The 14,782-nt window shown below is 43.5% G+C and overlaps 1 protein-coding gene across 4 annotated transcripts in view; it reads left to right on the forward strand.

Moving 5' to 3' along the window:
* The window catches only part of NUP214 (nucleoporin 214), a 99,724-nt gene that overhangs the window by 66,739 nt on the left and 18,203 nt on the right, over nt 1–14,782 (forward strand). For all 4 annotated transcript variants that reach the window (XM_032418194.1, XM_032418191.1, XM_032418193.1 and 1 more), the window contains 2 exons: nt 94–1,908; nt 3,895–3,965. In XM_032418194.1, the coding sequence (XP_032274085.1) occupies nt 94–1,908; nt 3,895–3,965 (1,886 nt within the window). The remainder of the gene's footprint in view (nt 1–93; nt 1,909–3,894; nt 3,966–14,782) is intronic.

The following is a 14,782-nucleotide window of genomic DNA, read 5'->3' on the forward strand; positions in this document are numbered from 1 at the left end:
GAGAGAGACCTGGGCTTGGACACAGTCCGTGAGAATGTGACGGGTCATGTGTCACTAAATCCAACCCACTTTCTAATTTCTTTTTCTCGCTAGGGACAGCACCCCCCGCTAAAGAGTCACACCAGCTCGACGCGTTCTCATTTGGCGGGGGAGGCAAACCCTTTTACGAGCCTGTGGCTGAGAGCTCACCCCTGTCGGGGATGACAGCGCCACCCAGCGCCGGAGCCTCTCCTGCCGAGCCTGCGCCTTCCAGCAGCCGACCCCCAGCACCTTCTGGAATTGCTCTTTCTAACTCCTCTAGCAAGCTGGAAACTCCACCATCCAAGTTGGGAGAGCTTCTGTTTCCAAGTTCTTTGGCCGGAGAGACCCTGGGAAGTTTCTCGGGACTGCGCGTCGGCCAAGCAGATGATTCCACAAAGCCAGCCATTAAGGCTTCATCCACAAGCCTGACTAGTGCACAGCCGACCAAGACTTCAACCGTCCCCTCGGGGTTTAGTTTTACTGGCCCTCCCGTGTTAGGGAAGCACGCAGAGCCCCCTGTGACCTCCTCTGTGACCGCCGCCACAGGGGCACCGGCAGCAGCGAGCCCAAGCGCTAGCAGTTCCTCGACTGGCATCTTTGGCGGTCTGCCCCTCCCCAGTGCGGGATCCTCCGGGGTGATCGGTTTCAGTGGGATGGCCCCAAGTGGTAGCAAGACGAGTTTTTCCTTTGGAAGCCAACAGACGAGTAGCACAGTACCCCCATCCGCCCCTCCGTCGGCGACAACTGCCGCTCCCCTTCCTACCTCGTTCCCCACCTTGTCATTTGGTAGCCTCCTGAGTTCAGCATCCGCTCCCACCCTGCCTATGTCCTCTGGTAAAAGCACAGAGGAGGCCACGTCCTCAGCTTCGCCTGAGAAGCCAGACAGCAGTGAGGCCTCAGCATCAGCAGCCTCACTCCTGGGGCAGCCCCAGTCAGCCCCGCTTCCCCCAGCTCCTCTGCAGACTTCCGACTCCGGGAAGAAAGAAGCTGCCCTCGCGCAGCCCGCGGTCAGCAGCGCCGGCCCTGCCGCGTCCAGTTCCAGTCTCGTGGCACCCGGTGCAGAGGCCACGCCAGCAGCCCCCGCGGTCCCTGATGTCAAGACGGAGCCGGCAGCTCCTGCTTCCACGCTCTCGGCACCCGGGCAGCCCGCCGTCACGGCAGCGACGACCCCAAGTGCGGTCCCCGTGGCCCTTGAAACCCCAGGTCCCCCCACGACCTCCAGTTCTGTTGCCAGCGTTGCTCCGAGCCTGGCGACGGAGACGGCGGCGTTTGGGACCGCCACTTCGGGCTCCTCTGTCTTCGCTCAGCCACCCGCTGCTAGCTCTAGCTCAGCTTTCAGTCAGCTCCCCAGCAGCACGGCCACCGCCCCCTCGGCTGCCCCCATGTTCGGGCAGGTGGCGGCCAGCACCGCCCCGAGCCTGTTCGCGCAGCAGACGGGCAGCATAGCCAGCTCGGCGGCCGCCACGCCACCGGTCAGCAGCTCGGGCTTTGGCAGCCCCGCCTTCGGCACCTCGGCCCCCGGGGTCTTTGGACAGGCGTCGTTTGGGCAGGCCCCGGCCTTTGGGCAGTCAACAAGCAGCCCCGCGAGCGGCTTTTCCTTCAGTCAGCCTGGGTTCAGCTCTGTGCCTGCTTTTGGGCAGCCCGTGTCCTCCACCTCCACGTCTGCCAGTGGGAACGTCTTTGGTGCCTCTTCGAGCGCCAGTAGCTCCAGCGCCTTCTCATTCGGACAGTCTTCCGCCAGCACAGGAGGGGTGCTGTTTGGCCAAAGCAACCCTCCTGCGTTTGGGCAGGGTCCCGGCTTTGGGCAGGGAGGCTCTGTGTTTGGTGGCACCTCAGCCACCACCACGACAGCATCATCCTCTGGGTTTAGCTTTTGTCAAGCTTCAGGTAAGAATTTACGGAAGACTTCCTTTGTTCTCCTCTGCATTATTTGAAATGTTTGCAAAAGTCCTATATTACTTTCAAATTAAAGGAAAGGAAGGGAAAACAAAAGAGAGACTCCAAATTCAAGAAGGGTGCTTGGAGCACTGGCGGCTTCAGGAATTTCCTGGGCCTTGTCACCATCGCTGCAGTTCTGCTGCTCAGCAAGTTCTCCACTCTGTTAGCCACGACAGTGCCAGTTTCGTGGGGAAAAACACAGGCATCTTTAGCTTGAGGTCATGGCAAGTAATGAATGACTCATAAATATGAACCTTTAAATTTGGAAGGTGCTTTAGAGGCTATTATGTCCCAAACTGTCAAGCCTCGAGGAGACCAATCTAGTGTCACGAGGTGCTAACCGTGGAGCCAGAGCCAGACTCCGGAGCGCCTTGTCCGGGTTCGCTGCCTGCCAGCATTTTGTATTCTGCTTCCTCTGACGCCATGTTGTTTGCTAGAAGGGCAGATAACTGACGTTTGAAAAGTTGTGTTTTTTCCTACTTTCAGTGTAATTAAAAATCTATAAATGTTACCATTTTTTGAAGTAAAACAATCCACTGTTGCGTGTCCAATTTTAGCAGTTGCTTTTACTTCCACAAGTTATCAGTAGGACAATTTGAAAACAGTTTCCAAGTTTCACTTTCTGATCATTATCTTAGGAAAGGCATTTCTTCAGCAGTTAGGCTCTGGGGGGAGAAACAAGGATTAATGATTTCTTGGTGGGCAAGATTATAAATAACTGCTCATTCGTTCATTGGGTGATTATTTATTTGAAAATGGCTCAATTTATCAGGAAGGAAATTTTTTCTTTCCTTCCTTCAGCAAACGTTTGTTAAGCCCCCACTAAGTTCAGCTACAAGGACACAGGGCTGAAAGAGTCCTGAGATCTACCTGCTGCCCTGTTGGCCTGTGGGAGTTACGGGAAATGTGATGACATAGTGGAGAGAGTGGGCAGGGGGAAAAGCCTGAGGAGTCTTGCAGAGAAGGGTGTTCAACACGCCCTCGGCTGCGTCCTTTTTTTCTGCAGCCTGAACTTGAGAATCCCTTACACACAAGTAGAATCAAACTATTTGAACACATTGAGAACCTCTGAAGAAATCTTTCATCTAGTAACGATGTGGAAAGGTACCTGAGCAGTCTACTCCAGCTCTGGTGGAGGAATTGAGACTTGCCTGAGCTCACCTACCTAGATCAGTGACAGAGATGAGAATGGAACTCCAGCCTTCTAACTCCTTGTCTGGGGCTCTTTGGTTAAAATACACAGTCCCGCCTGGTTTTCCCAGGCCCTGTTCAGACCAGTGCCTCAACCATCTAACACCACCCAGAAGAAAGATGAACTACCCCAAAAGAATCTATTTGAGGGGCACCTGGGTGGCTCAGTCGGTTAAGCGGCTGCCTTCGGCTCAGGTCATGATCCCAGGGTCCTGGGATCGAGCCCCGCATCAGGCTCCCTGCTCTGCGGGAAGCCTACTTCTCCCTCTCCCTCTGCCTGCCTCTCTGCCTACTTGTGCTCTCTATCTCTCTGTCAAATAAATAAATAAAATCTTTAAAACAAAAAAAGAACCTGCATTTGAGAACAGAGGAAACCAGGGAGTAAAAATATTCATGGTATTAAGTCAGTCATTGGGAAGACTCCTTGACAGCTAAGTCTCAGGAAAAGCTACCCCGTGCATGTACCACCATTATCAGCTCCTACGCACCTGGAGTTTGGTAGGAGACAAGGATTCGGTCCTCAGGATTTGGGAATTTATGCTAGTATGAAATCTTAGCAATGACCAAAGGTCTTTATTTACTCATAATGTTCTCCATTGCCTATAAAGGAAAACAGATTTTATTCATGAGTTGATTTGTTATTAGGTATCTTAGTACACCTGAATGCCATTTAAAGACAAAAAAAAATACTTGATGTTGTGAAGGAGTCATCCAAATTAAACTTGTTTTCTTCTTCTTTTACAGGTTTTGGGTCTAGTAATACTGGTTCTTTGTTTGGTCAAGCAGCCAGCACTGGCGGAACAGTCTTTGGCCAGGTAAATAACGTATGTTTGCCTCCCTTCACGTCAACATGTAGCAGACCCATCCACACTGTTCCCACACAGTGTAAGCAGTTCGTACTGTGTGCCCGAGGCCAGCAAACAGCCTCATGGGGTTCTCAAGCTCTGCCTTCTTTAACTCCCTTGGGGAGGCCGAAATGTCAGCCTCTGATTGGAGAGAATCACTAGTTTTGACCTTTCTTTGACAGTCCTCTAGGAAAGCACTTAAAAAGCACAGTGCCTCATCTCCATCCATCTTCTGCCCGTTCTGCTAGGGCAGGGGTTGGCAAACTACAGTCCATGGGGTTAATCCGCTCCTCAGCCTTCGTGTGTGTGTGTGTGTGTGTGTGTGTGTGTGTTTTAAGATCCTGGAGCTAAAAATAGTTTTTACCCTTTTAAATGGTTATTTAAACGAAAAGAAGACTATGTAACCAACACCATATATGGCCCCTGGACTAAGCTGTACGCACTCCTTTTGGTGACCTGAGTTGTTTGAGTTTGTACAGCTAGTGGTTATGTACGTGTGGGCACAATTTTAAGTGCTTTACAAAAATGGACTCGTGTGATCGTTAGTGCTTCTGTGAGGTATAGGGGCTGTTATTGTCCCCATTCCTCAGATGAGGACGGCGAGGGCCCAGAGAGAGGGACTGTGTTGTTACATCACGTGCCAGCAGCTTTCAGGTCATAGTAACCCCTCGAGGAGTCCTTCTGAGGAAAGGTCCTCTGACGTATCAGGGACGGTGATGGCTCTCTGAAGGTGAGCTTAGCACGTGTCCGTTAACTAACGCAGCAGCAGACGTATTGTGTGTTTCTGCCACATCTGCAGGAAGACGTTTTCTTTGTGCTCCCTTTCCTTCAAAGATGGGCTCTGCCCTGGTCCGTGATCTGTGGCAGGGAGAAGTGAAACTTCAGAGCTGGTAATGGCAGGTTAAGTCCTGTAAACCAAGTTCCTCACTGGAAACAGCTAAAAATGGTGGATAAAACATAAAAACCATAGTTTCCAAAGCACTGGCAAGCTAACAAGGTATTTTACCAAGCCAAATGAAAAGAAAATGGGTACCTATAGAAGTGAGGGCATTTATTAATCTGAGGAAATTGTAATTTCCTATTTTAATAACCCCAAAGGGCAAAGGGGCAGAAATCACTAACTGAGATATGCACAAAGAAGGGAGTCTAAGAGAGACCCTGCCCCACAATGAGCTGGGACTCCAGATTCACTGGTCTCCGCCTATGAATATAGCCTGGCAGGATCCTAGGATGGTGGTGTCTGCAGATGTCTGGCAAAAGCAGCACAGACCCACCTTGAAGAAAAGTAACTTCACTCTAGTCCTTGGACAGTTTTTAAGGACATTGATTCCCACACCTAAATTAATCACAAAAGGAAACAAAGAACTATGAGCAAGGGCCAGGATAAACAGCAGACATACATTTGCATAGACTTCTAGACTATATAGAACAGCTCTGTTTTTACATGTTCAGTAGAAATAAAAGGCAAACTTGAACATACTGGTAAAGAATAGGAGATAAGAAGTGTCATAGCTACATTGAAAACCAAGTAGAACTTCTAGAAAAATATAATTAAAATTTAAAACCAGCAGATTAGACCCAACTGAAGAGAACGGTAGCATAGTAGACAGGGATCAGCAAACGTTTTCTGTAAAGGGCTAGATAGTAAATATTTTAGACTTTGAGAACCACATATAGCAGTTTCCGTCACAGCTACTCAGTGCTTCACAAAAGCAGCCATAGACAATAAGTAAGTGAATGAGCATGGTTATGCTTCCATAAAGCTTTATTTACAAAAGCAGACAGCAGGGGTGCCTGGGTGGCTTAGTCATTAAGCGTCTGCCTTCGGCTCAGGTCGTGATCCCAGAGTCCTGGGATCAAGCCCCGCATCGGGCTCCCTGCTCAGCAGGAAGCCTGCTTCTCCCTCTCCCACTCCCCCTGCTTGTGTTCCCTCTCTCGCTGTGTCTCTGTCAAATAAATAAATAAAATCTTTAAAAAAAAAAAAAAACAGACAGCAGTCTGGATTGAGCCCACGGACTACAGTTTGGTGGCCCTTGAACTGGAAGGCAGGTCAGATTAAGTTATCTGGAATGCATCACGGAGAGCAAAAAAGATGGAAAATACACAAGAGAGAGCAAAATCTTAAAAGAGAAATTTAACATGTTTAATCAGAGAAGAGAAGGAGAAAGGATGTGTGACAATATGAGAGAAAAAGACACCTTTCTAAAACCAGTAGAAAACAGTAACCCACAGATTCAAAAGTACAGCAAACACCAAGCAGAACGTGTGAAAGGAAATGGATTCCAAGACCCATCACAGTGAAGCTGCAGAGCTATAAAGATAAAATGTTAAAAGCACTCAGGAAAAAGACGGGTTACCTTCAAAAGAGCAATTGTTGGACTCACAGCTGACTTCTCAACAGTGACAGTGAAAGCCAGAGACAGTCTAGCTACCTAGAATTTCTAAACCCCACAAAAAAACATCTTTAAAGAGTGCATGGAAATCAAGACCTTTTTCAGACAGATACTGAGAGAATTTATGCCTAGCAGACCTGAAGGAAATTCTAAAGGATGTTCTTGAGGCAAAAGGAAAATTTGATTTCACTAAAATTACGGCTCTCTTAATTTTAGGGTAAAACAAGCCATGAAATAGGAAAATTACAGCTTATAAAACTGACAGAGTAATTGTATTCAGAATATATAAACAATACAAATCAAAAAGAGAAAAGACAAGTACACCCCCACCAAAGTGGCTGAAATTGAAAGGGCTGACAATACCCAATATTGGTGAGGAGTATAGCAACAAGAAACTCTCACATGTTGGAGAAGGCAGTGTAAATCCATATAACCACTTTGGAAAACCACCTGGTACTATCAAAACTAGATACACAAAAAATTCCTCTTGAGCCAGCGTATCTACTTCTAGATAGGTAGCCAGCAGAAACGAGGGCCTATATTCACTAGAAGGTATAGTCATAATAACTAAAAACAAGAAACAACCCAAATGCATATCAGCTGAAGAATGGATAATTAAATTGCGGTATATTTATACAGTGGAATACTGCAAAGCAGTGAAATCAAATGTACTGTTCGTATGCAAAACAAACTGGGTAAGTCCCACAGACGTAGTGTTAAATGAAAGAAGCCAGATCCGAGAATACATAGTGTTGGATTACAGTTTCCTAAAGAGGCAAATACAGGCAAAACTTAGCATGATAGAAATTACAATAGTGGTTACTCTCAGAGCATTAAACATGGGGTACAGAGGGGCCTTCCAAAGTTCTAAAACGTTTTCTATCTTGATCTGTTACAACACTTATATGTCAAAATTCACTGAGCTCTCTACACGTAAAATCTGTGAACTTAAACACAATAGAAAGAAAATAGGCAGAAGATTTCATTTAAAAAAGGGTTGCACAGCATTGTGAACGTACCTGATGCTACTGAATTGTACACTTAAAAATGCTGAAGTCAGTAAGTTTTATGTATATTTTATCACAATTTTTTAAAGAAGGAGAAATAAGAAAATATAATAAGTAAATAAGGGTTAGCCAGAAGACCAAGAAACACAGTCAATTAGTAATACAAATTAAACCAACAAAGAGATACACACCTATACGACAGCAAAAATTCAAAGCCCAATGATACCATATGCCAGCGAATATGCAGAACAAAGGAAATTTGCATTCACTCCTGGCCAGGGTGTCATTTGGTACAACCACCTTGGAAAATAGTTTGGCATGATCCAACGGAGACTGGCAATTCCAACTCCTAGGTGTGTTCTTTAGAGAAACTCATGCACACAAGCCCCAGGATATAGGGGTGCTCATAGCCACAGTGTTCTGGTAACCAAAAACTGGTTCTAGTAACCAAATACTGGATGTTGACCAGTATTCCAATGGGTAGATGAATTTGTAGTATTTTATAGTAGAATTTTATTTTTAAAGATTTTATTTATTTACCTGACAGAGATAGACACAGCGAGAGAGGGAACACAAGCAGAGGGAGTGGGAGAGGGAGAAGCAGGCTTCCCGCTGAGCAGTGAGCCTGGTGCAGGGCTCGATCCCAGGACCCTGGGCTCATGACCTGAGCCGAAGGCAGACGCCCAACGACTAAGCCACCCAGGCGTCCCTATAGTAGAATTTTATCCAGCTATGACAATGACTGAACTAGAGTGACATGGGGGACTCACAGGCATGATGTTGAGCTAAGAGACAGAAAACTTACTGTGATCAACTCTATATTGGTTTCTCCTCCCCACCCCCCCACCCCCATATTCTTCCGTCACAGAAATTATGTTTGCAATTGGAGGGGCCAGAAATTCAAGTCAGTAATTTTTTTTCTGATGACAGGGGCCTTCTGTGTTGTATTCATTGCTATATCCTCAGTTCTTAGGACTGTGTCTAGCACATGGTAAGCACTGTAAAAATGAATGAATTTTCAGTTGATAGGAGTATTCCCAGAAATATCTAAGGATACAAGGCAGATTCTGGCTAGGATGCAGAAGACCTTAACTCCTGTTACAACACAAAGCAAAATCCAGATAGTGTGATAATCACACTTATCCTTTGGATATTGGAATTTTCTGGTGCTGTGGAACACCTGACCCCCAAACCTAGTGGCATATATATATCCATATCCAGTGGTTGGTTTTGCTATTGGCTCAGAACTGAACTGGAGTTCTTGGCTTCTCTGTGTGGCCGGCGCTTCCTCACAATGTAGTGGCCGGATTCCAAGGAGAAATTTCAAAAAAGAAAGGGAGCCAGGCGGAAAATATATAACTTTTATGACCTAGTCACAGAGCATCACTTATGTTGCATTCTCTTGTTCAAGGCAGTCATAAAATCCCATCCAGGTGTAAAAGCAGGGCAGTAGACTTCACCTCTTAGAAGAGCACATGAGTCTAGAAATATTGCTGTGACCATCTTTGGAAAATATAATCTGTCACAGTGGGACTCAAGAGTGGCAGAAAACCTTGTGGAATTCATTTCCAGAGAGAGGGGAGCCCGTTGTAGGTGAGGTGGTATAGCAGAATCTGGGGGCACATGTCAGGTCTGGGTTTGGGAAGTGGAAGAGAGGCCTTGCTGAAGACTGAGGAAGATATGTACTGGCTAGAGAAGAAGCCAGAAGAAGTTATTGGCAACAATGGGAGCAAGCAAAATAAATGACCAATAAGCACATGAAAAGATGACCAATACTGTTAAACATTAGGAAATGAAAATCAAAACCGTAATGAGAATACCACTTCACGTCCAGTTGGTGGCTATAATTTAAAAAGCAAACAAACAAACCTGAGAGTAATAGGTGTTGACAAGGATGTGGGGAAAATGGAACCCAACATTGCCGGTTGAAATGTAAAATAGTGCATCCACTGTGGAAAACAGGTCAGTGATTCCTCAAAAAGCTGAACATAGAATTACCATATGACCCAGCAATTCCACTACTGGGTATATACCGAAAGGAATTGAAAGCAGGAAGTCAAAGACACACTTTCCACCAATCTTCACAGCAGCATTACTCACAATAGCCAAAGGAGGAAACAACCCAAATGTCTATCAACAGATGACTAGATAAACAAAATATGGTCTATACAGAAAATGGAATATTACTCAGCCTTCCAAAGGGAAGAAGTCCTGATTCATACTACACATGGATGAACCTTGAATGCATTATGCTAAATTAGATAAGCCAGACCTAAAAGGACAAATAATGTATGATTCCACATACATGAAGTATTTACAATAGGTAAATTCATAGAGCAGGAAAGTAGATTAGAGATTACCAGTGGCTGTTAGGAGGAATGGAAGTTACTGCTTAGTGGTTGAGAATTTTGGTTGTGGTGATGAAAAAAATCTTGGAAGTAGGTAGTGATGATGGCTGCACGGCATTGTGAATATAATTCATGCCACTGAATTGTATGCTTACGTGGTTAAAATGACAAAATGATATTTTGCCGCAATTTTAACTTAATAATGTTAATATACCAAAAACCATTGAATTTTATCCTTGAAAATCAGTGAGTTTTATGGTATATGGATTATATCCCAATAACGCTGTTTTGTTTAAAAAAAAAAAAAACAAACAGATTGGGGTCTGAAAGACTTGCAAGTACAACAGTAATTTGTTCAGTATAAAAATCTTCCCTATCCACCCCTCCCCCACTTTTGCTAAGAGAAAGAAAGTAAAGGCAGGACTGAAAAGCAGAAAGAACTTGCGCAGTCCTGCAATGTCTCACTGCCCAGAACTGTTGAATCCAAAGGTAACACTGCAGCCCACCTGCCTCCTGGCTCCAGGCTCAACCTTAAGACAAATAACTTAAACCCTAAGCAAACACAGAGGTAAGTTCATTCTTCAATCTTTGACTCGTTTCCAGATCAACTCAACACTTAGTGAAATGTGAATAATTGCATATTCACTTTGGGATACAGATGAAAGAGAGGCCTCTCATGCTATAGGAAAAACCGTGTTCTTCAGTCCGCACACCGCTGTTCTACATGCAAAGTCTCGTATACCAAAAAATATGTGTATGTATATATTTTACACATGTCGCATATATAGTATATATAACATACACAAAAGCAAAAATAAAAGGGGCCACCCACAATTGTATTTTAGAAAACAGCAAGAAACAACCTGTAGATGATCTGGATAGTGGAACTAGCAGGCAGAGACTTTAAAATAACTATTGTGACTATTGTGCTCAAGGATTTAGAGGAGAAGAAAATGGTTGAATCTCGGCAGAGAATTGGCCATTATAAAAATAAATAGAAAGTCTTGATCTCTATCTGAAGTTTAAATCTAGTATCTGAAATAAAAAATTATTAGACAGGCATAACAGCAGAGTGAGTCCTACAGAAGAACAATGAACTTGAACACATGTCAGGTAGAAATTATCTAAAACGAAGCTCAGAATGGGGGCCCTGGCTGGCTCAGTTGGTAGAGTGTGCAGCTCTTGATCTCAGGGTTTTGAGTTTAAGCCCCATGTTGGGCGTGGAGCCTACTTAAAATTAATATATATATAAGTAAACAAAATTTTTTGAGTGAAACTTGGAGAGACTGAGAAAACCCCTGGGCAGAACATTAGTGACCTGTGTAACATAGTATCAGGCAGTCTGTTTTACTGGTAACCAAAGTCCTTGGAGGAGAGGAGACAGAATGGAGTAGACAAAAAATATTTGAAGAAAAATGGCCAGGCTTTTCCAAATGTATTGAAAAACAAGGATCCAGAAATCCCAAGAAACTCTGTGAACCCTAAACAGAATAAATAGCAGAAGACCACACCTAGACACATCATAGATAAGCTTCTGAAAACTGAATACAAAGAGAAAAATTTTAAAGCAGCTAAAAAGATTCAGGCCATAGGGGAAAACAATGTCTTTGTATGGTTATGAGGAGATGTTAAATATATGACAATCAGAGCAAAAAGGCAGAGAATATCTTTGCTCCCTTCGCGTGGACCAGTGGTTCTCAAATGCTATCAATTTCACTCCCCACCCCCATGAGGAATTTCACAATTGCAATGTCCAGAGACCTGTTTGGTCCTCATGAGTAGGGGATGCTATTAGCATCTAGGGCCAGGGATGCTGCTAAACATTCCATAACCTTCCAAAACAAGGAGTTATCCAGCCCAAATGTCAATGCCACTGTTATGAAACCATTATGAGGTAAAGATCTCTTAGAACCCAGGGGCGCCTGGGTGGCTCAGTCGGTTAAGTGTCTGTCTTCGGCTCAGGTCGTGATCCCAGGGTCCTGGGATCGAGCCCCACATTGGGCTCCCTGCTCGGCCGGGAGCCTGCTTCTCCCTTTCCCTTCCCCCCTCCCCCCGCTTGTGATCTCTCTCTCTCTGTTGAATAAATTAAGTCTTTTAAAAAATATATATATATTTCTTAGAACCCAAAAAGCACTTAACCATAAAAGAAGAAAATTTTAAAAGTAGAGTCCATCAGAATTAGAAAGTAATGCTAATCAAAATGTTATGAAATGAAAGGCAGGGCATAGACTGGGGGAAAATATTTATAATACATGTATCAAATGAAGGGCTTCTGTCCAGAATACATAAAGAATACATAAAGAACTTGGGACACCTGGGTGGCTCAGTCAGTTAAGCGTCTGCCTTCGGCTCAGGTCATGATCTCCGGGTCCTGGGATCGAGCCCCGAGTCAGGCTCCCTGCTCAGCGGGAAGTCTACTTGTCCTCTCTCTCTGCCCCTGCTCATACTCTCTCACTCTCTCTCTCTGCCCCTGCTCATGCTCTCTCTCACTCTCTCTCTCTCAAATAAATAAAATCTTTAAAAAAATAAAGTGTTAAAAAAGAATATATAAAGAACTTTAAAAACTAAGCAAAGTACTTGGAGACAGATACTTTACAACGTATATGAATGGCCAATAAGCATGTGAAAACTTGCCCACCATTATTAGTCATCAGAGAAATGCAAATTGGAACCACAATAAGACACTGCTCCAAAGCTGCTAGAAATACTAAAATTTAAGAGCTAACAAAACCAAATGTGGAGATTAGAGCAAATAGATCTCTTAATGTGTTGCTGGTGGGATTATAAAATGGTAATTTGGAAAACCATTTGGCAATTTAAGTCAGATAAACACTAATTGTGTGGTTTAGCAGTTCCAGGCCTAGGTATTTACCCCAAAGAGCTGAAAACCTAGGTCCGCAAAAAGACTTAATGCTTATAGCAGCTTTGTTTATGACAGCCAAAACCTGGAAATAGTCTAGATGTCTAGCAGGAGAATAGTAAACACCAGCATACTCCTATAATGGAATACTACTCAGCAGTATAAAGGGAAGAATGACCAATGCATGCAGCAATATGGATGAATCTCAAAAGCATATGTTGATTCTAGCCAGGTCAGTTAGGCCAGAAAATGAAATAAAAGGCATCTAGATTGGAAGGGAAAAAGTAAAACTCTGTATCTGCAGATAACATGATTAGGTATATAGAAAATCCTAAGGAATCCACTAAAATACTGTTAGAACTAATAAATGGGTTCACAGTTGCAGGATGCAAGATTAAAATTTCAAAAGCCTATTCTGTTTTTATACATTTGCAAAGAACTATCTGAAAGTGAAAGTAAGAAAATTCCATTTTCAATAACATCAAAATGGGTACGATACTTAGGAATAAATTTAGCAAAATAAGTGTAAAACATACTCTGAATACTATAAAACATTGTTTAAAGAAATTAAAGATCTAAATAAATGGAAGGATATCCAGTGTTCACGGATTGGAAGATCACATTTGATGGAGAGAGTCCTTATTAAAATAGTTTAATTTCAGAGAGTTTTAAGTACTATGAAGAGAATAAAGCAGTAATCAGGAAGAAGGATTTAGGTTACATAGTCAGGAAATGCCTTTCTGAGGAAGTCTCATCAGTGTCTCCCTTTCCTTTTTATATTTGTTTCTTTGAATTAGGATCAAATCCAGTCCACACGTTGAGACCGCTTGATAGGTCTCCTGAGTGTCTCTCTCTATAGATAACCCTTCTGTGTCTCTCTTCCTCTTGTTGTTTCTCATAATTCAGTTGTTCTGTAGAATTTCCTATGGTTTGATTGCTGACTGCATTCCTGTGTTACAGCTCCTAGGTTAACTTGGTCCCCTGTCCTTTGTTAACTTCCTGTGAAGTGGGGGTTGGGTCTGGAGGCTTGAGGAGATTCAGATTTGATTTTTTTTTTTTTTTTTTTTGGCAACATTATGAGCTTGGATCTTGAACACTACCTCCCTATTTAATGATATTAAGGAATTATTGTTAATTTTTTAGGCATGATAATGGTAAGGTTATGGTTTATGTTTTAGAGATTATACTAGAAAAATCAATGGTTCAAATGATAAGATGTCTAGGATTTGCTTCATGCTAATAAAAGATGAGGGGAAGTAGATGGGATATAGATAAAACTCAGCTGGCCATGCATTCATTGAAACTGGGTGATGGGCATGGGGTAGGAGCATTATATTCTTCTACTTTCTGTACACTTTTGAGATTTTCCATAATTTAAAATTTTAAAACTATTATAATGTATTGCAATTACAATGAACGGGACTCTCTCTAACCTATTTATGAGGATGCAGTAGCTATCAATTCGCATTCACTTCTGTGATTCCCTTCTATTCATTTAGATAGTCATTATTTTTCAAATCCTATTTTTACAATTTAGGTTAAACCATCTGAAATTGCCATTTTTTGGTAGGGTGCAAATATCCACATATTGGCAGTTGACTTTGTTCCAGTCTGATGCATGGAAGTCAGCTACAACGTCTGATATTTTCTACATGCTGCATGGATTCGTTGCCATGTCTTCCTTCCTTTCAAAGTCTGGCTACTGGTTATCAAAGCTTTTATGATTGGATTTGGATTCCAGGTTTTAAAAAGCTCTTACTCATCATTAAATGGTTGTAGTAAACTTACTGTTGTTTTAAAGAAATTTAGGGGGAGAAAAGAGGGAGTTAGAGACAAGTATTAAGTGCCTTAGGTACAGTCACCCTCAAGTAAAAATCAGCGTGTTGTATTCAAGTACAAAAGACCAGGCTAACTGGACCATGTTGGGGGGAGAGGGGAGGAGAGATGATAAAAGATGATGTCAGAGGTGGCCAGGGGCCAGATCGTGTAGGGTCTTGTAGAATTTTTAAATATGAGTTTAATGATCTGACTGCCATTCATAGATGTTATCCTAGCTGCAGTGTGAACATAGATTGTAGTGGAAGCAGGATGTCAGTTAAGTTGTGTAGTCCAGGTGAGAAGTCGAGGTTAGGTGGCTCAGACCAGGGTGGTGGCTGTGCTCCTGAGGGGATGCCCTGAG

This window comes from Phoca vitulina, unplaced genomic scaffold (assembly GCF_004348235.1).
Source record: "Phoca vitulina isolate PV1807 unplaced genomic scaffold, GSC_HSeal_1.0 scaffold21, whole genome shotgun sequence".
Lineage (NCBI taxonomy): Eukaryota > Metazoa > Chordata > Mammalia > Carnivora > Phocidae > Phoca > Phoca vitulina.